This window comes from Hippocampus zosterae, chromosome 7, assembly GCF_025434085.1.
Source record: "Hippocampus zosterae strain Florida chromosome 7, ASM2543408v3, whole genome shotgun sequence".
Taxonomy (NCBI): Eukaryota; Metazoa; Chordata; class Actinopteri; order Syngnathiformes; family Syngnathidae; genus Hippocampus; species Hippocampus zosterae.
This window is the reverse complement of record NC_067457.1, coordinates 21,594,523-21,613,230: the sequence shown is the minus strand read 5'-3', so window position 1 is coordinate 21,613,230 and position 18,708 is coordinate 21,594,523. Positions and strand designations below refer to the sequence as shown.

The following is an 18,708-nucleotide window of genomic DNA, read 5'->3' as shown; positions in this document are numbered from 1 at the left end:
CTTCAAATGCACCAGTTCTTCCAATTGGGGTCTTCAGTGTTGCTTACTCACAAATGAATGGCTTAAATTATGTATTATTATTATTATTATGTGCACACACACACACAGAAATGGAAATGTATCCCCTCACACCCCCAAAAAGAGAACAGAAACTGTTTTTGTCACATTCAGCAGAACATTATGCTGCCCTTTCTCGTGGGTGCTCCTTGGCCAAACGGTGGCAAGATAATTGAGACATACGGACATATATGGATAAAGAGGAGACCTCACAAATCCTCACCAGTAATATTAATTGTTCCTCGCAGAAGATAATATAATATAATATCCGGTGGCTCGTGTGTGGAGTTTCACCTTGTGTGTTCACATTAGCATTATGCTAACAGACTGAAAGGTGACACTGTGTGGTTAATTTGAATTAAAAAAAAAAGTTTTAAGGCTCCTCTTTGAAAGAACGGTTTCCTAATTCTATTTGCTGCAGCAAAATTTTGGGGCAGATGTCTAGTGGTATCAAGCACTCCTCAATCGGGTCTCTTGTATCTCAAGGCACCACTGTACAGTTATTTAAACAATAATGTCCATGTATAATTACTTAAATAATGGAACCAGTGTCGTTCAAATGAGGAAAAGGAGGAATGGGGAAGTAGAAGAGATATGTGAAAGTTAAAACAAACAAGAAAAAAAAAACATACCAGAACTTTAAGTCCAGTGAAGATGGACAAAAAAAAATGCTATGAAGTTTAGGCATTTTAATATTTTTGTCTCTCTCTTCTATCATGAACATTCGTTTTCATCCCGCACTGTTGATCTCACGACTGCTGCAACATATCACAAGCACACTCAAACTGAAGGAAATCCCACCTCACCGCACAGGATAACTGCAGAGGTATACTGTATATTGTCGCTGACATGTGCACATCAAGGCTCTATATTTAAGAAACAAACTGAGAATGGCATGCAAGCTAATATTGTCTCCTAATTGCTACCAATTCACACGTAGTGTCTAGGCGCCACACAATATAGGCCAATACGTTTCTAAAAAAAAAAAAAAACCAACCCAAAAAACCCCATCAAAATCTTATGTTCTCGTCTTCACCGAATGAGCCACTGAGAAAGATGCTTTGGGAAATTTTAAAATTGCTTCACAACAAAAGCATTAATTGTCATGCACTATACTTGAACTACGGCCGTAAGAAGCTGCGTCATCACCTCGGAGTCAGAATAATACGGTAAGGTGTTAAAGTGAAGCCAATTTGATCACAAAGTTAATACCTGGCACATGACAAATCATTAAATATGTTTTTTTTAAGAAATCCACAAACTGATATCTATTATATAGCGTTGGTTTTGATAGCTAATACAAATCACCCCCCAAATAAATAGTCCTGTTCGGCCATGTTGCCGCTTCGTCAACTAGCCTGCATTTGGTGTGTTAAATTGTGTATTGATCCTTTCCCCCTCGACAGTTGAATTTTAGTCTCTTACACAAGTGCATTATCAATAAAACAATAGCAGCACACCGTTTTAACATGGCACGGTTACCCAACCTCCCAAGAACAATCATATACGGTAAATATAGACGCTCTACTTGGTGTAATACTTGTACGTATTTGTGATTCGATCATTGCATCACTGCTTCCATGACACAAAATAATTGCACTAATAGCTGGATAACATTTTGTATTTGGCATTCGGACATCCGGCCGAGTTGCTCGTCTTGGCTGTCAATGAGAATATTTGCTAGCAGCATGTTTCGTCGCATATTTGTGTGTGTGTGTGTGTATGTGTGAGACCGGCCTAGTCTGGCTGCAAGCGGTAGCAGTGCATATTATCAGTGCTCCTGTTTCCAAGTAATTATCTAAGCCGATGTTTCACTCCGCTCCCCCCTCCCCTTTCCCCCAGGCCTCGTTACGGCTCCCAGTCGTCGTCGTGATGCTGCGAGGCAATGATGACCACCACGGTGAGGATGGTACACAGCACAATGGAGGCGATGCCGACGGCCAGGCTGATGAAGGAGAAGTTGCGGGCCTCACGCGAGGCGATCTCCGCCGTCACCATGTCCCCTCTGGCAATGGCCGTACGCACCTAAATGGAGAAGGGGCCGTTAAGAGCGGTTCTTTGATACCTTTGATGGAGTCGACGGCCAAAATTTTTAGCCAGGGTGACGCAGTGACTCATCGATGGGGTGGCAATAAAATTACTGTGGCACACGATTAAAGCCTCGCGGTTTAGAAGTCGTCAGGTCTGTCATGTACATTGTGTACTAGGATGCAAAAGTGTTCATTATGATTAAGATTCAATTCAAATATCATAGATAACACTTCAATGAAAGGATTGTTGGAATGTTTTACTGCATACAGGCCAAAATTGGGATTAGTGATGGAAAAATAACATTACGAGGTAGTCTTAGTGGTGATGACAAAGAGCGTACTCATCCATGGACCTTAAGCTGATAGTCAAAAGCTATCACGCAAATTATCAACCGGCTTTCCATTGGAGGGGACATTTGAATATTATGTAACGAGAAGACGCACGAGTGGGGTGCAGGGCAAACAGAAATGGATCTATGTCACAGAGCGTGGAGAAAGAAAGAGGCCACGTGGCACTGCATCTACACACCAAAGTCAGGCCCAGGCCTTGTCAGCTCAACTCAACTCAAACTGAGCTGAGTGAGCAGGGTCACTGGAGATTTAAAAAAAAAATCCCCTCCAGTTGCTCCCTAAATGGCGTCGTTATGTAATGTATCTGTTGGGTGCAGGCGGGCCTGTACAATCTGCTGCAAAATAGGCAAATGGTGATATATTTAGATATACAGTGAAACTCCTCTACAACGAAATCATGTTTGCACTGAGAAATTTTTCATAACAGGGGACTTTTCACTGTAGCAAATTTTATCTCAGACGTAAACACGAACAAAAAAACTGTGTGTACTTTTTATTTTTATTCCAGTAGTGCATAAGTATGAGCATACATTTATTTGACATTTCATATAGCCAGTGTAGAAAAAAAGCGAAAGAAATAGTGACATTTACAATCAGCATTTACTTTCACTTACATCAATTTCTTGCATAATGTATTTTATTTTGCTTCCTCCATCTTTCATTTTTAATTACCTTTATCCTGTTTTCAAACATTAAAGCTTTTATTTTCGTAACTCCTTGGTATGCAAAGCTCCATTTTGCCGCCATTTTAGCAATGCAACATTCGTGCTGCGTCTGAAACAAATACTTCCTGTACTACTGCGCATGTGTAAACCAGTGTGGTGGTTACTGTTGCCGTTTACGAATGAAGCAGTAGAGGTCGCTGTGGTATGCCGAGGTTGAATTAGACTTTTGTGGAAGGCTTTTTTTCGTTGTAGTGAATCTCGTTGCGAGGCAAGAGCAGAGAAAAAGTTTTTGTATAGCGGAACAGGGGGTCTTTTCGATGTAGGGGGAGCAGCAAAGTGGGAATGGCTTTCATACATTAATTTTTTTCACAGTAGGGGGTATTTTCGCCCATGTAGGTGTCGTTGTAGAGGAGTTTATTGTACATGTGTAGACTTTTTTTTTAAAACATCGGATCATGTGTGTGCTACCTGGGCTGTCAAATCCTCCGCACTCACCTGTACCGCTTTGATGATGGCGATGATGCCAGTGGGCCAGAAGCAGCAGACCGTGGTGAGCACGGCGATGGGTAGGTAGTCGTGCGGCGGCCGCCGGTCCATTAAGGTGATGTTGGGCGGCATTTGCATGGGGTGAATCTGACCCGGTGGCATTGCCGGGTGACCTCCTGTCGCAGGCATGTAGGGCTGACCCTATAATGGAAATTGGAAAATGTCCTCAATTTTCATGTGGTTTATAATTCTTGTGCCTTCAATGTTTTTTTTAATCTAAAATTTTGTGGTTAGACTTGCATTGTTGTGGACGTAATTCTGCAATATTGCAACATGAAATTATTTTCTTGCCAAATCTTATTTGCAGTCAGCACTCTGTGTTGGCTCAGTTCTTTATTGCTGCTTTCATAACTTCTTAAATGCAATTATAATTTCCTGCAAGATATGAAAGGGAATATACGCCTGTGGAAATGAGGTTATTCATTCATTTTTTAAAATTGTATTTCAAGCGAATAAAAATTTACAACCACGAACAGATTATATTAAGAGATGGACATAGATGGTACAATACATTATGTTGGGAGGCTCCCAATTAACTAACCAACTAAATCAATTGATTCAACTGCACCGTACAACCTCAAATATTCAGAATTTTGACATCTTCTAATTCTGATTTTATTTTTTCAATAAAACCAATTCTCTGAGACTACGTCACTGCGTCATTCCATTCCGGAGGGTCATGGACAAACTGGAGCCTTTTCCAGTTGACTTAGAGCAGGTGGCAGGGGACACCCTCGACTGGTCGGCAGCCAATCGCAAAATACAGAAAGGCATATTTGAAACAAGCATTCACATTTAAATAGAGTCTTCAGTTAATCCAATGAGCAGGTTTTGGGAATTTGAAGTACCCCAAAATGACATTTGAACCCGAAACATCTCGACTGTGAGGCAGACATGCTAACTACGAGACTACCATGCTGCCCGGCACAGCTAACATCCTTTGCTTTAACACATTATATACAGTATATATGCACACACACACACACACACACACACACACGGGCGAGACTCTGTAAATATGACTCACCGAGGCCATGGGGTAGACAGGAACATAAGCAGTGCACGGCTGCAGCTGCAGAGGGTACCCAGGATGGAGATATCCCACTGGAGGATGAGGCATTGTTCCTCCGGGGCCCTGAGTCTGGACTGTGTAGCCTTGTGGGGCCCCTGGGGGTCCCATTGTGTTACAGTGGAACTGAGTCTCTTGGAGGTATCCCTCTGAGCCCGGGGGCGGAGGCGGCGGGGGATAGCTGGGCTGGGCGCCTGGTGGCATGTTAGGGTGCTGTGTTACGTTTGGGTCCTGCGGGCCCGGGATGTACGGTGGGGGTTGCATCGTCTGACGGGTGGAGTCGTCGAGGCCTGGAAGTGGCCGGACAAAAGAGGGAGGAAGGTGAACTGAGTAGAGGGTGAAGAAGATGGAGGCATGGGATGAGAACTGGGCACACGTGGAAGAGGGGGACCACTTCTCCTTTCATTTAAAAAAAGTGTAAAAGTGACCATTTCTCTTAACGTCATTACAAAAAAAAAATCAAAAGTGATATTTGATAAAAGTCCTAAGATTTCATGTCAAGCTTCATGACTCATCCAGGTCACCTACCCACAATGCTTAGCTTCAACATTTGTTGAGTTCAAGAGAGAAAATATTGAGAAACTCAATCAAGTGTACTCATTGTCCCAGCAGTTATGCGTTCGGGTCTGTGTTATGCAACAACAAAAACATTAATAAAATAGAAATAGAAATAAAAAATACAAATGAAAATTAAAAAATAATCTAAAGGTTTGGCAATTGTACTGAATTCATTAGATTTGACTGAAATTGCCAACATTCATACGTGGATGTAACTACTCGACTACTTAATGTACTGTAGTGTATTTACAAATAATTCGAAAATGATCAACTTCCAGAAAATCATTCTTCCACTAGATGGCACAAGGATCCCTGCTTACCCACTTTAGGTGACATTCTTCATTATTAGCCGTTTCGTTGTGGCTAATAATGTTCAGGTCGACGAATGCGACACCCCTGAAGAGTAATAATTGATTCGTCTTGATGATTCAAAAATTTTAAAATGAAAAATAAAAATTGCTATTCTCAGTTACGTGTGGCATTCCGGACGTCATCAAAGGACGGTTGGACAATGAGTGGAAATTGAAGTGTTTTTTTAAAATCAGAGATATATTGAAAGTGTGCTTGAATTACAAAAAAAAAAAAACAACAACAACAACAACAACAGCTGCAATATTGTGGCGTCTGGAGGTGAACCGTTAACGAAGTGGCCACGCATTTGATTTCCAGCCGTGACGTGATTCTTTATTGAATCTACAATTCACACAATCATCACAGCATCATTATGGCAGCTTGGACGCCCACGTAACGTCACAAGGATGCTACTTGTTAAGGCTAATGATCTGATTGAATTAACAACACCCCCACCCCCCAAAAAAAAGACAACATGTGAAATTACAAACGGATTTTTGGTGCTGGAATGGAAGAAGAGTACTGTTATCGTTTCAGGCCGTGATGTTTCTCCGTTGGCTGCACCCACGCAACGCGTGTAGGCTCCAAATGCGCACATCGGGTGGAGATGGTGACAAATGAGGCTTTTAATTTTTTTAAAAAAATGAAACACGATAGTTTCCGAGCACACAAACACGATGCGCAACCCCCCCCCCCCCCCCCCCCCCCCCACTAAAATACACCATTGATTTTACCGTGTTTTTCCGACATGCCTCTCTCTTCTCCTCCTCTTACAGGATGTTGTTGTCACCAATCCAGAAAAAAAGGTGGGGAAAATCCCTTCCAAAGATGCGCAACGGTTGCTGACTTCTACTCCAAAGGCGTGCGGGCCATTCTCAAGATGCTTTCATCTTCAAGAGCACGGAGAATCTGATCTCTATCTCTCCTGGAACAGGAGGGCATATCTGCTGCTCTCGCGCGTGTGTGTGTGTGTGTGCGTGCGTGTGTGTGTGTGTGCCAAAAAAAAAAAGATTTCTCCGCGAACACGTCGGTGGATATGAAATCAATCAGCCACCCAGAAATGGTTGTCTTAAAGGGACATTCAGCTCTGAAGCGAGGGGGGGGGGGGGGGTGATCAGATCATCAGCAAGTTCCACGGAAGCCTGACATTGAACCTGTTCATTTAAATCAGGTGTGTTGCAACAGGGAGACTTGGAAAACATGCAAGACAGTGGCCCTTAGAACATCCCATTAGAACTCAATAAAAGGGCTGGATTTGAATGAGCTGTCCGATCCCTCCTCCCTCGATCTTCTCAAATGATTTTCAGGGCTTGTATGTTGTTTTTTTTAAAACAACAAAAATACACACATTTAACAACATAGTACGTTTTAATACGGTTCAAGCATTTACAAAGAGAACATGTACAAAGGCAAAAATAAATGTAAATTTGCAGCACAGTTGCGGTTGGTGGTTTCCGCCGACATTCCCAAAACATCGATTTTAGGTGAATTAAAGACTCAAGCTGTCAATAGATGTGAATGTTGAGTGTGATCCGGCCCAAAGTTTGTTTGTTTTTGAAGGCAAAGTTATGCCGTTGGTACACGGTGACTAATTGCTCTTCGTTTGATGTTTAGTTTGACAGCAAAAGGCAAAGTTATGCCGTTTGACAGCAAACTTCAACTAGGAGTGGCATTAAATAGCTTTTTCCTGTACTATTATTTCCTTTCCTTTGTCATTCCTGGCGGCCCTGTGGCACCATGCTGACTATCACAGGTCATTCTGGGTGCGATGACAGACATCTGGTTTTGGGAAAGAGATTCGCGATTGTCAATGGAGATATCGCTCGGTGTGCGTGGTGCCATGCCGGTCATTTAGAGTACATTTCATCCATTGACAGGCGATTCCATTATTTTTTCCCTCCTCATGTTTGGGATGTCACACATTTTTAAAATTGGTTAAAAATGCGTGCGGTGGTCTCGACTTAAGCTGACATGAACTGCATGCTTTGATGTAAACTTTTTTTTAAGCACACATCCATCACCCATGTCTCAGTGGGTGTAGAGAGAGGCAGTAAAGACGATGTCCCTCCGGATGGCGAGGGAGGCCTTCTCCATCTTGCTCCCGAGCACCGAGTCTCCCACGATGCGGGCGGCCTGGCGCAACTCTTTCAGAACCTCGTCCAGACGCTGGATGCAACGCACCACCGTGCCCTCCTGGACGTCCGTCAGTTGCGCGATCTCTGCGAACGGCTATGTTGATTGAGAAATGGATGGGTGGAGAGAATTGTGCGTGAGGAATGGAAGGGGAAGGTGAGACAGAGAAAATAACAACATCAACATTGAAACGAACAACACGATTCTTAACCAGTGGTGGCTTTTGCAAAAGTGACATTCAAATGCAATCTTGTTGCATCGGAGTGAAAATCTCCTCCTCATAGTCTCCGATAACACCCCCGCAAAAAGGCGTTTTTGTTTAAATAGTTACCAACGGGGTGGAAATTGATGCTAAATATAGGCGAAGTTGGTTACCCGGCGTAGTCACCGGTCGTCATGGTAACCAAGTCTGCCTCTGCATGCGCCAGGATGGCTCCATATTAGTAAGCATTGAAGCAGACTGTTCTAATGACACATGCTGAAATGAATTTTTCTTTTATTGTCCTCAAATGATCCATTTCTGTAGTAGCTGGCCAACGGCGTTCTCTCACCATTCAGTTTGTGAGGAAATTACATTTGCGACTATTTACAACATCAATACAAGACCAATAAATCCATTCCATGCCAACTCCACTCAGGGAGGCCGGAGCTGAAATTGAACCTGCGCGCTGTGAGGTCGACACGCAAACCACTGGACCGCCATACAAAACATCAAACTCATTAATTCAATTGGGAGTGTTATTGATTGGCTCCCAGCTCCTTCCTTACTGAAATCCTTGCATAACGTGTGAAGTAGCATGTTCGCTGCTTCCTTCCCGTCAAAAGTCACTAATAAAAATAGAACAGAAAAACTCACCATGCCTCTGGCCCAGCAATACACCACCTCTGTCAGGCCAAACTTAAACTGGCCCACAAATTCTTCGGCTGTTTGTGGTAAACCGCAATCCCTTTGTAATTCTCCGATGCGCTGAGCAACTGACAACACGCGATTGATACCCTGCATAGAAAAGACAAATTAGAGCAAAAAAAAAAAAAAAGATAACGAGGTAAGGGAAACACTCACTGCGCACTTCTCTCGGTATAGTAGCAATTGAAGTGATGTCGTTTCAAAATGAAAACTCACGTATAGCGGGTGATGTCAAAATATTAATATTCCGTATCGCACAACACAGTTCGAAAGGGAATTACAACCACATGAACAAACATACTCCTCGATCGTTTGTAAAGTCAGATTCAGCTTGATATAAATCTTTCATTGGATCAATAAATAATGCGAGTGGATCTCCTGTTGGTTGGGTGAGTGTACATGACTCACCTCTTCCCGCTGTTAGAATGACTTTGCCTTTTTTTTTTCCCCGAACGAGTTACGCTGCTTACCTGAGCGTGACAACTACATCCGGAGAGGGGGTCATGACTAATTTAAGACCCTATAAAGCACTATCATGTCCCAGGTTAAGGTCCAAAGATGTGGAAGCGGAAAAGGTGTATTTTTTTTTTTTAACAAAACATGAGTGAATTAAAGGAAAACAAGTGAAGCATGATGTTTTGAATCATAGCCCCACATGCGCAGCCTGCAGTTTGTCCGGTGGTGAGCAGTTAGGGCCAGCAAGGCCTTTTCTGACACAATGAATTATATAAATGGGCGAGTCATACAAAGCGGAGGGTCGACGTGATCGCTTTTGCAACCTCACCTCCTGTAAAGTGTTGGTGATGTGCGGCTCCACTTGGGTGTTCTGCGCGAAGACCAAACAGGACAGCAGGGCGGCGCTCTCCTCAGGCGCCAGCGGGCTCAGCGCGTTCTCAAAGAGCAGCTCGGTGAGCAGCAGCTCGTGGCTGCTGATCTGACAGGCCACGCGGCCTTTGAGCTGAACGGCGCCGCCGCTGTCCACGTACTGGAGCGACTGCAGCACCTGAGATGCACCGATGGGAAGATACCGCGAGCTCATGACTGTGCAAATGCCGCTTCATTAAAGACACACACAAAAATATATATAATATAATATAATATAATATAATCATTCATTCATCTTCCGAGCCGCTTGATCCTCACTAGGGTCGCGGGGGGTGCTGGAGCCCATCCCAGCTGTCTCCGGGCAGTAGGCGGGGGACACCCTGAATCGGTTGCCAGCCAATCGCAGGGCACACAGAAACGAACAACCATTTGCACTCACACTCACACCTAGGGACAATTTAGAGTGTTCAATCAGCCTGCCATGCATGTTTTTTGGAATGTGGGAGGAAACCGGAGCACCCGGAGAAAACCCACGCAGGCCCGGGGAGAACATGCAAACTCCACACAGGGAGGCCGGTGCTGCAATCGAACCCGGTACCTCTGCACTGTGAAGCCGACGTGCTAACCACTGGACTACTGGGCCGCCTAATATAATATAATATAATATAATATAATATAATATAATATAATATAATATAATATAATATAATATAATATAATATAATATAATATAACTGTGATTGGCTGGCAACCGATTCAGGGTGTCCCCCGCCTACTGCCCGGAGACAGCTGGGATAGGCTCCAGCAGCCCCCGCGACCCTAGTGAGGATCAAGCGGCTCGGAAGATGAATGAATGAATGAATGAATGAATATAATATAATATAATATAGAACCGTGGTAGGTATCACTGCAACTATGTCAAATAACCAAACCTTGATCCTCTGATGGTACTCGGGCAGCAGAGATAACGACTGATCTGAAACCAGGAAAAGCAGTTTGTCCAGCTCCTCTTGTACACTCATCCTCTCCTTCACTTTAGCAAACTGAAACATACACACACAATGATGACTTTGTTTCTGTACGGACCATCCAAATGGCCAAAAAGCCACGCAGAAGGTCACACCTGCTCCGTGAAAGTGGGCGAGTGGATGCAATTGAATTCTCTGAGGCTGTCCTGCAGCACACGGAGACGCATGGAGGCCTCGACGACGTCCACGCTCTTCAACTGGAGGTCGTTGACTGCGTCGAGGGTGGCGATGCCGCCTGCGTTGGCTTCGGCCAAGCGCAGGAGCTCTTGGGTGGCCGTGGAAATGGCTTGACCGGGTGGTTCGGTCCTGGTGGGTGAGACGGGGTCGGGTTTCGTCCACTGTACTGAGGCAAACATTCAGATTCACGAATAGGCAGTCGGTCGACAAACCTAAATCGGGGCTGTTGTCTCTTATGATAGTTGTCGATTATCCTGTCCGGGATGATTTTGAGGGTCTTCATTGTGATGCCGGTGATGTCCTGTAGCTTCAGCTTCTGCACCGTGTGGCTGCATGGACCTGGACAAAAACTTTCTATTTATCAATTGGGACTTAACTGCAGCCAAACTTATATTATCCATCACATTCAAATCAACTCCCAAACGGAATCTCTCCTCGACGACGGTTTCATTTTAACAAGATATTGACAAGACAGAAGAGCAGCACCCTCTGCTGGTCCCCACAAACCAAATCCAACCGACCAACCTTCGGGGATAAAGAGCGCAGCGTTGTAGAGGTGAGGAAGAGCTCGGCTGTCACCGCCGTTTCCCTCTCCTTCCTCGTTCCCTTTGTCGCACATGATGAGCGCTGTGAAGGTGCGATTCACAGAGTCACCGGACACCTGGAGAGAGGAACCGCACATGGAGGACACACTTGCAGAAGTACCGTGTCCGTTTTGCTCACCGCGGCCGTGACATATCAACACTCGAGTGTTTGTAGGTGTGAATTACAGTCTGCGGCCCAAACCCAGGTTGTATCCATCCTCTAAGCCTAGTGCATGCTGGGACACTCAGCAGAGCGTTGAAAATTGGGAAGGTCTGATAATTGTGTGGATGCTGGGTGAGTTGTACCTTGAAACCACTGGATTTTCCACACTAAAAGGTGCAGTGGATTATCTTCAAAGAATGGCCTATTTTGTCTTTTTCTTCATACATTGGGCGCACCGCTTTATAACACGCAATCTACAATGTATCCACTAGATGGTGCTGCACTCAAGGAAACGCCAACAGAAAGATCAGATGTCAGTAAAACGCATTTACTAAAGCAGCGACACCGTTCACTTAACCAACAGCAAGTTATAACATGGACTCGTTAACGTTGAACTCTCTTGCCGCTGCTCCATTTCCGTCTTCAACTGCGTAACCGATCGCCTCAAGTTTGAACTCTGCGTTGTCAGCATGTCTGGAGCAAGGAGCCATTTCGGGGTCGAACTGTTACTGTAATCACCATACACGAGGCGCCATCGGATCTTAAGGCGCGCTGTGAGCTTTTAAGAAAATGGAAGGCTCTTAGGTGTGCCTTTTAGTTTCGGAAAATACGGTCATGAGCTGCACACCTAAATACGGTATTTTGTGAACCATCCAAAAACCGACCTGCAGGATAACTCCCAGGGCGTTGAGATGCTGCTTGTTGTTCACCACCACGACTCGGCCTGCAGACAAAGCCTTCAGCCCATTGACCGACTCCAGAATAGCACGCTGGAGCCAAAGACAGCAAGTAAGAGCTGGATGCTACATTAGCAGCGATGAAAAGGTGCGTTGTGTGTCTTGTGGGTGTGTTTGTAGCACCTGGAGGATGTCTCTCGTGGTTTGCAGCTCTGTCACTGTGTGGTAGTACGGCAACAAATCAGAGAGCTGGCCCTCACTGCCCGCAAGAGGCAGAGTGGACAACGTGTTCTTTAGTTGGGTGATTCTCTTTTCATGCGCCTAGCGGAGTACAGACAGAATGATCAAGACAGCAGCTGCTGTGAGCCACAGCTCACGCCCGGGCAAACAGAATCACCTACATCCCACACCACCCACTAAAGTAGGCTTGCAAAATCTTTGTGCTCCAACTTAGTTACAATGTAGAATGAACATTTCTTCAAAAAAAATGATATGTTTGTCATATTTTGCAAACTTGCAGCACTTGGGGGTCGCGTCTGATTTTGTTGTGCTCCGACCTGAGTGTCTCGGTGGCTTTCAGAGAAGCTTCTCCTCATCATGTCCGTCACGTGGAGAGCCTCGACTCTCAGCAGGTTGAGGATCATGGTGTAAGTCAGTCTGAATTGCGAGTGAAGCGTGGTGGGCTTGCCCTAGAAGGCAGAGATGTGACATCGAAAAAAAAAAAAGGAAGTCTTTCAAAATCTCTTGTCGGATTCATTTTATGGTCAATCTTGGTTCCAACAGCTCGACATGATGCGTGGATAACCTCGTTCTATTTCAACTGAACCGGGACGCTGTCGCATACGAAACCGAGAGCCTCACCAGCATCATGACATGCAGCTCGGACATCTCGTGAACACCGGCTTTGCAGAGAATGATGACCGTGCCTGTGGCATCAAGACCCCTCCTGCCTGCTCTGCCCGCCATCTGAATGTATTCACCTAAAAAGGCATTTAAAAAAAAAAACAAAAAACGTCAACACCTCAATTTGTGTACTGAGATGAAGCGCTTTTCATCAGCAGTGGGCTCAGCAGCACACCAGGCAGCAGATTCCTGAAGCCGGTTCCGTCATGTTTTCGAATGCTGTCGAAAACCACAGTCCTGGCAGGCATATTTACTCCCATCGCAAATGTCTCGGTTGCGAACAGCACCTGAAACAATCGCATTTATGATTGAAAGGTGGTTCATTTTGGCCGGAAATGTAAAAAAAATAAAATAAAAATAAAGGTCGGACGCGTAAGCCTCACCTTTACGAGACCTCTTGAGAAAAGCATTTCAATCACCTCCTTCAGGATGGGGAGAATTCCACTATGATGGACGGCTACTCCTCTTTTTAACAGGTCCCTCATAAGCACGATCTGAACAAGATTTAAAAAAAAAAAGTGTTATTATCGAAACAGCATTCAAGCTAATACGACGTTTTCCCTTAACTCATTCACTCCCAAAGACGTTTTTAAACGTCTCTTCAGACTGAATGAGTTAAAAAGCTCAAATAACTGCCACAAATGAGCGTTTAGCTTAGCGTTAGCTTAAGTTCTAAAAATAATTAAAGACAATATACCGTACATAATTAATGAATCAACTCATCAAATAATTTTTTGAAAAAAGCATATTCTAAGTTACTAAGTATGGCATTCATTTCCTTTAAGATAAGATAAGATATCCTTTATTCGTCCCACAATGGGGAAATTTACAGCCTCCAGCAGCAAGAATGTATGTAGAAAGAAGAAAGGAGAAAGAGAAAAAAAAAAAAAACAACAAACATCTGTCAATTAAATACAATATGAACACAATGGATAAATCGCAGTACTATTTACAATTTTACTTTACATAATTTAATTATTATTATTATGATTGTTATTTTTTATTCATCAGCCTGACAGCAGTCGGTAGTTTAGAGCTCCATTTTTCTCCCGAGTTAGCATGTCAATGGGAAATAGAGGAGCGCGGAGGTTGTACGAAAAGGACGTCTGAGCTACCTGAGGCAACTGTCTGTCTCCCCCTCTGAGACGACTCAGGCTCTTTTGGAAGAACGAGTGAATCTCGGCCTTCTCGATGGAGGTGGTCAAGTCCATGGAGTCCAGAGAACGGGCGTTCTCGTCGCAGCGTGTGCGCGAGAACGTGAACGCCACCACTGGCGTCTGCTGCCGGTGGGACAGGAAGTGCAAGAGGGTGAGCCACACCGCTCGGTCCTAAAATGGAGACAAAGATGTTCATGTGAGAAGAAAAAAATAACAACAAATATAACGAACCGCAAGAGCATGTGAAGGTCAGCTTTGTGACTGTTCCGGGGAGAAAGAAAGAATTACTTGACTAGCTGTGGTGTGCTGGGATGTACTTTTTGTGCCATAAGATTGGGCATATTTGCTAGTTCGCTCCTTCTTGGCATCCACAGCTGCGTAGTAGCTGAAAACACACAATATGCTTTGCTTGACATAACTTTCCCTGATATAGAGGTCCCATTTCTGCTCTTCTATGAAGACTATTGTTAAAAAGACAAAAGGTCTTTTTGTCTTACCCTTTGGTAAGGAAGTTTCCTGTAGCATCCAACAGTAGAAACATTTCTTTCTGAGTCTTTGTGTTGTTTCCAGTGTACAAATAATGCTCCAAAGGTACGGGCCTCTTCAGTGTGCTGATCACATAAATGTGCTTCTTCTTAATACGTCTGGAAAGTTCCGCGGTGGAAATGTTGACATTGATCCAGCTTGAGGGTGCTTTTCATACGAAGCGTTGTGGCCGCTGTAAACAAGAAGCACCTACCCGATCCACTCGCTGAACTCCAGAGCGTTTGGCACTGTGGCGCTCAGGAGAATGATGCTTACGTGATCAGGCAACATGATCAGCACCTCTTCCCAAACTACTCCTCTCTGTGCAAGTCAAGAAAAAAAAGGAAAAAAATGTGAAAAAATTGATATATATTTTTTTCAATTTGGGGAAATGGTCGTGGAAATCTCCTGACCTCTGCATCATTAATATAGTGGACCTCATCAAATATGACCCACTCCAAGTCTCTGATGACTTCTGAACCGTTGTAAAGCATTGACCTGAAAGTGAAGAGAAATGTCTTAGTGTTATGGAGGGCGGGGGGGGGGGGGGGGCAAACTATTGATAACAAGAAACATGTAAGACTACCTGAGGATCTCGGTGGTCATGATGAGACATGAAGACTCAGGACTGAGCTGGATGTCACCTGTGAGGAGACCCACATCCCCAAATGTGGTCTTGAAGTCTCTAAACTTCTGATTGGACAAAGCCTTGATCGGGGAAGTGTAAATAGTCCTATTGTAGAACACAATTTACGCATAATTAAATATCAATGAATGAATAAATATCCATCCTTTTTTTTTTAATAGATAGCACTTGCTCTCATTAGGACTACGGATGAGCTGGAGGCAATTCCAGTTCACTTCTTCTGAAACGCAGAAGGCGGGGTAAAAATCATCACTGACAACCATTTTAGAGCTTTCTGTATGTTTTTTGAAAATCTGTTTCGACACCGGTGTTTTTAGCCGGTCCGCTGAAGTTGTCATGGTGTGGATGGAGAGCAGATTTGTACACATGACCTCTGAACAAATTCAAATTTCAAAACGATTAATTGATCAATTATTATACTCATTCCTATTTAGGATACTTAAACAAACAAAATAAATTATAGCATAATAGCTATGGAATGTTTATCGTCACATTTATAATATTTCATATACAGTATGTGTTGTTTATTAGCCCGCTGAATTATTTTCGATCGAAGGGTGACCCCTAGTGGTCATGATAAGAACATTCGACATATTCTACAACATTGCCAACTTCGATTAGATTTCCCTTCCTTTTAAAAAACAAAGTGGCTTTTTCAAATCCGAAAAGTGATCTCTCAGAACGACACGAGAATTTTCAACGTATCTGCAAATACAGACCTCGTCATGTGTTTCTGCGAGAGAGCAATGGCGTATTCGGCCACGACGGTTTTGCCAGCCGACGTGTGCGCCGCTACAAACACTGAGTCGTGGGCCTCCAGTCGTAATATGGCTTGTTTCTGGAATACGTCGAGCTCGAACGGCCACTGGAGGGGCAGAGAAAGGTGCACAAATACCATTGCCGGAGAAGCAAATAAAAGAGGAGGCATGTCCGTAAAACTGAGCACAGCAAGTACCTTAAAAGCTGGATGAGGAATACGTTTGTGAAAATTCTCGCAGGGTGAACTTATGTCAATGGGAATGGCCCATTTCTTGGTTTCTTCTGGCTTCTCACTTTGGATTGAGTTTCTCTTTTTTTCCTCGCTGAAGGAAGACGAGGAAGACATGGCATCCTGATGGTAGAGAAATAGAACCAAGCGCATTAAAGACAACAGCCTATTTATGGCAGTTTAAAGATGAATATAAACATTTTGAAAATGGCCAATACGGTACTTTGATTCCCAGGTCTTCAAGGCTGTTTGTCCGTGGAAGTTTGTTGGCCTCCTTATGTCCTTGCCCTTCCTCCTTTGCGTCCACCGCAGCTTCCAGGTCGGTAACATCATCAGAGGTCGACAGCAGCGACATGAGGTTGACCTCTGGTTTTGATACTTGAGCTTCTTCGACATGCAGATTTTGAAAAAGGAAATGTTACTAGAAACGGCACGTTTGTGAGAAACGACCGGTGAATTAGTGTGAGTCCTGCAAACAGAACCAATACAATTATATTAATCGAACTGTATATTGACCGACATACACAAGGCAAGACCACCAACCTCTGTTGGCGATGTCCATTCCAGCTTTAAAACCAGGAGGAACTTGGAGCAAATCTGCTCAGGAAGAAAGTAAAAAACATAAATAACATCCATCATCTTCTTTGCGATTGCAGTATCATTTAATTTGTTCAGAGTTAATTTTCCCAGGAGATATAACGGAAAAAGGATGAAACTTTGCTGGCATGTTTTCTTGGAAACTGGGGGCCAAATTCTGGGTTGACAAATGCTAAATATTTAGAATTTCAAAGTTCCACTGGATTTTGACACTTGGTAGAAAACAACATTAACACTCACCATTCTCAAAGTCGATATCCTGCTCCAGCTCTGACTTATTCTTGATTTGGTCTAAAGTAAGTTCCTCCATACCACCTATGGAGAAGTTGAGGGTTGGGGGGGGGGGGGGGGGGGTAAATACACTTGCAGATATTGAGGGTTGTGTCTTCATTCAGAAAAAAAAAATAACCAAATGCATTTATTTCACCAGGCAGGAAGGGATAGTTTGTGTTGCTTCCTCTAAGGCTCTCGGAAGGAGGTCCGGGTTTGCGTTGTAACGACAGCGAGTTCTTTGACGAAAGACCGGTGTTCTCCAATGAAACCTAAACGTAAATAACACAAATAATCGGCTCACGTGGACTTCACTAATACTATAGCCTGCATGAGTAATGATCGGTCACATTTCCTTCCTAGTATTAACATTAAGAGTAGTACAGTGGGGTTGGCGTGAGAATACCTCTGTGAAATCCAGCAGCATCCCTGTCGTTGGATCTCTGATGACGGAGAGACCCGAATTTAGTGGCGATGAAGTGCAGTTGAGCAGGGACTCGACATTCACGTTTCTTTGTGTCACTCTGGAAGAGACAACACAGCAGAGCTTTTATATCGTGACTTCTTATATACTTTTTATTCCATATATAATTTATTCCCAAATCTATATACGGAATACGGAAAGCCCAAGGAAGTACAGGGAGTGGATACAGCCATACAACACAAGTATGATTTGCGTTTGGCATACACACTTGAGAAACTTTTGAAAGGCAAAGTCTGTGTCGTGTAAAGGAAGCCAACCAGGATCCTGTAAAAACTGTTTCTTTACTTCGGCCTCCAAGCTGAGGCTGGTGGGGGGAAGCCCGTTGGGGAGCTGATGAGGGAAATAGATTACATGACAATATTACATGAAATCTATTGGGTTGGCAATGACCCATCAGACCAACCACCAATACCTACAGTGCTTTGCGGTGGGAAAGGCAATCCCGGGGAGGGATGTGTGATGAGTTCAAACCTGCCAGAGCATCCCATCTCCAGCAAGGACAGAGGAAGGTCCCCGGGGCCCGGAGGGGGCACATCTACAGAGAGGCAGAAGTAAACAAAGACATGCTATGACAACAAGGCAACAAGAAAGAAGATGATAGGTACAGCATAAATACGATCAAGCATCATTTTTTTCTGTAGCAAAACACCGATAGGCTCCATAATTGCTAACATTAATTCATAATTTTGTTGTGTTAAAGCAAAACGCGATGGTGCTGCAATAAATGAAGCCGGTAGTCTAAAATATCTGCGCATTCTCAAGGAACAAAGGTGAGGTAATTTATAGCAATGCACGATTATTCTGCAACTTTCAGTTGTTAGACAGAACAGGCGAGACGTTTGCCTAACATTTTGAACTCACTTATTCTGTCCATATTCTCGATCAATGGTGCTGAGTTGTCGCATTTGTTTGCCTCGGAAGTAGCTTGTTTGGCAAACGGAAGTGGCCTAAAAATCCAAGGCACATATGAAAATCTCTAAAGTAGTACTTTGGTTTCAAAACAAGTAACATATCAGT

General features: G+C 43.9%; 2 protein-coding genes across 3 annotated transcripts; both read right to left on the bottom strand.

Moving 5' to 3' along the window:
- Positions 1 to 419: 419 nt before the first annotated feature.
- prrt1 (proline-rich transmembrane protein 1) lies at positions 420 to 6,617 on the bottom strand. The gene is made up of 4 exons (XM_052072626.1): positions 6,362 to 6,617; positions 4,677 to 5,008; positions 3,599 to 3,790; positions 420 to 2,082 (listed from the first exon to the last, which is right to left on the bottom strand). The coding sequence occupies exons 1-4, from the start codon at positions 6,375 to 6,377 to the stop codon at positions 1,906 to 1,908; spliced, it is 717 nt and encodes a 238-aa protein (XP_051928586.1). The 5' UTR covers positions 6,378 to 6,617; the 3' UTR covers positions 420 to 1,905.
- A 359-nt stretch (positions 6,618 to 6,976) lies between these two features.
- On the bottom strand, positions 6,977 to 18,708 carry skic2 (SKI2 subunit of superkiller complex). 2 transcript variants are annotated; one of them, XM_052071544.1, is made up of 29 exons: positions 18,553 to 18,708; positions 18,108 to 18,226; positions 17,900 to 18,021; positions 17,614 to 17,731; positions 17,365 to 17,479; positions 17,178 to 17,252; positions 16,884 to 16,937; positions 16,564 to 16,727; positions 16,308 to 16,463; positions 16,072 to 16,217; positions 15,293 to 15,439; positions 15,120 to 15,204; positions 14,921 to 15,027; positions 14,679 to 14,825; positions 14,470 to 14,566; positions 14,140 to 14,352; positions 13,408 to 13,518; positions 13,200 to 13,311; positions 12,983 to 13,101; positions 12,679 to 12,810; positions 12,305 to 12,442; positions 12,110 to 12,214; positions 11,223 to 11,358; positions 10,910 to 11,036; positions 10,616 to 10,826; positions 10,425 to 10,535; positions 9,452 to 9,670; positions 8,617 to 8,757; positions 6,977 to 7,856 (listed from the first exon to the last, which is right to left on the bottom strand). In XM_052071544.1, the coding sequence occupies exons 1-29, from the start codon at positions 18,563 to 18,565 to the stop codon at positions 7,656 to 7,658; spliced, it is 3,741 nt and encodes a 1,246-aa protein (XP_051927504.1). In that variant the 5' UTR covers positions 18,566 to 18,708; the 3' UTR covers positions 6,977 to 7,655. The 2 variants fall into 2 exon arrangements, with proteins under 2 accessions (XP_051927504.1, XP_051927505.1); XM_052071545.1 differs by having other exon boundaries at positions 16,564 to 16,724.

Excerpts from the sequence above, each read along its gene's own strand:
- skic2 (XM_052071544.1), bottom strand. Across the intron at positions 16,464-16,563 it reads TTGAAGACCTGGGAATCAAA|GATGCCATGTCTTCCTCGTC; the intron begins GTACCGTATTGG and ends CTCTACCATCAG. Across the intron at positions 13,519-14,139 it reads GAGACAGACAGTTGCCTCAG|ATCGTGCTTATGAGGGACCT; the intron begins GTAGCTCAGACG and ends AATCTTGTTCAG.
- prrt1 (XM_052072626.1), bottom strand. Across the intron at positions 3,791-4,676 it reads CTGTCTACCCCATGGCCTCG|GGTCAGCCCTACATGCCTGC; the intron begins GTGAGTCATATT and ends TTTCCATTATAG. Across the intron at positions 2,083-3,598 it reads CCATCATCAAAGCGGTACAG|GTGCGTACGGCCATTGCCAG; the intron begins GTGAGTGCGGAG and ends TTCTCCATTTAG.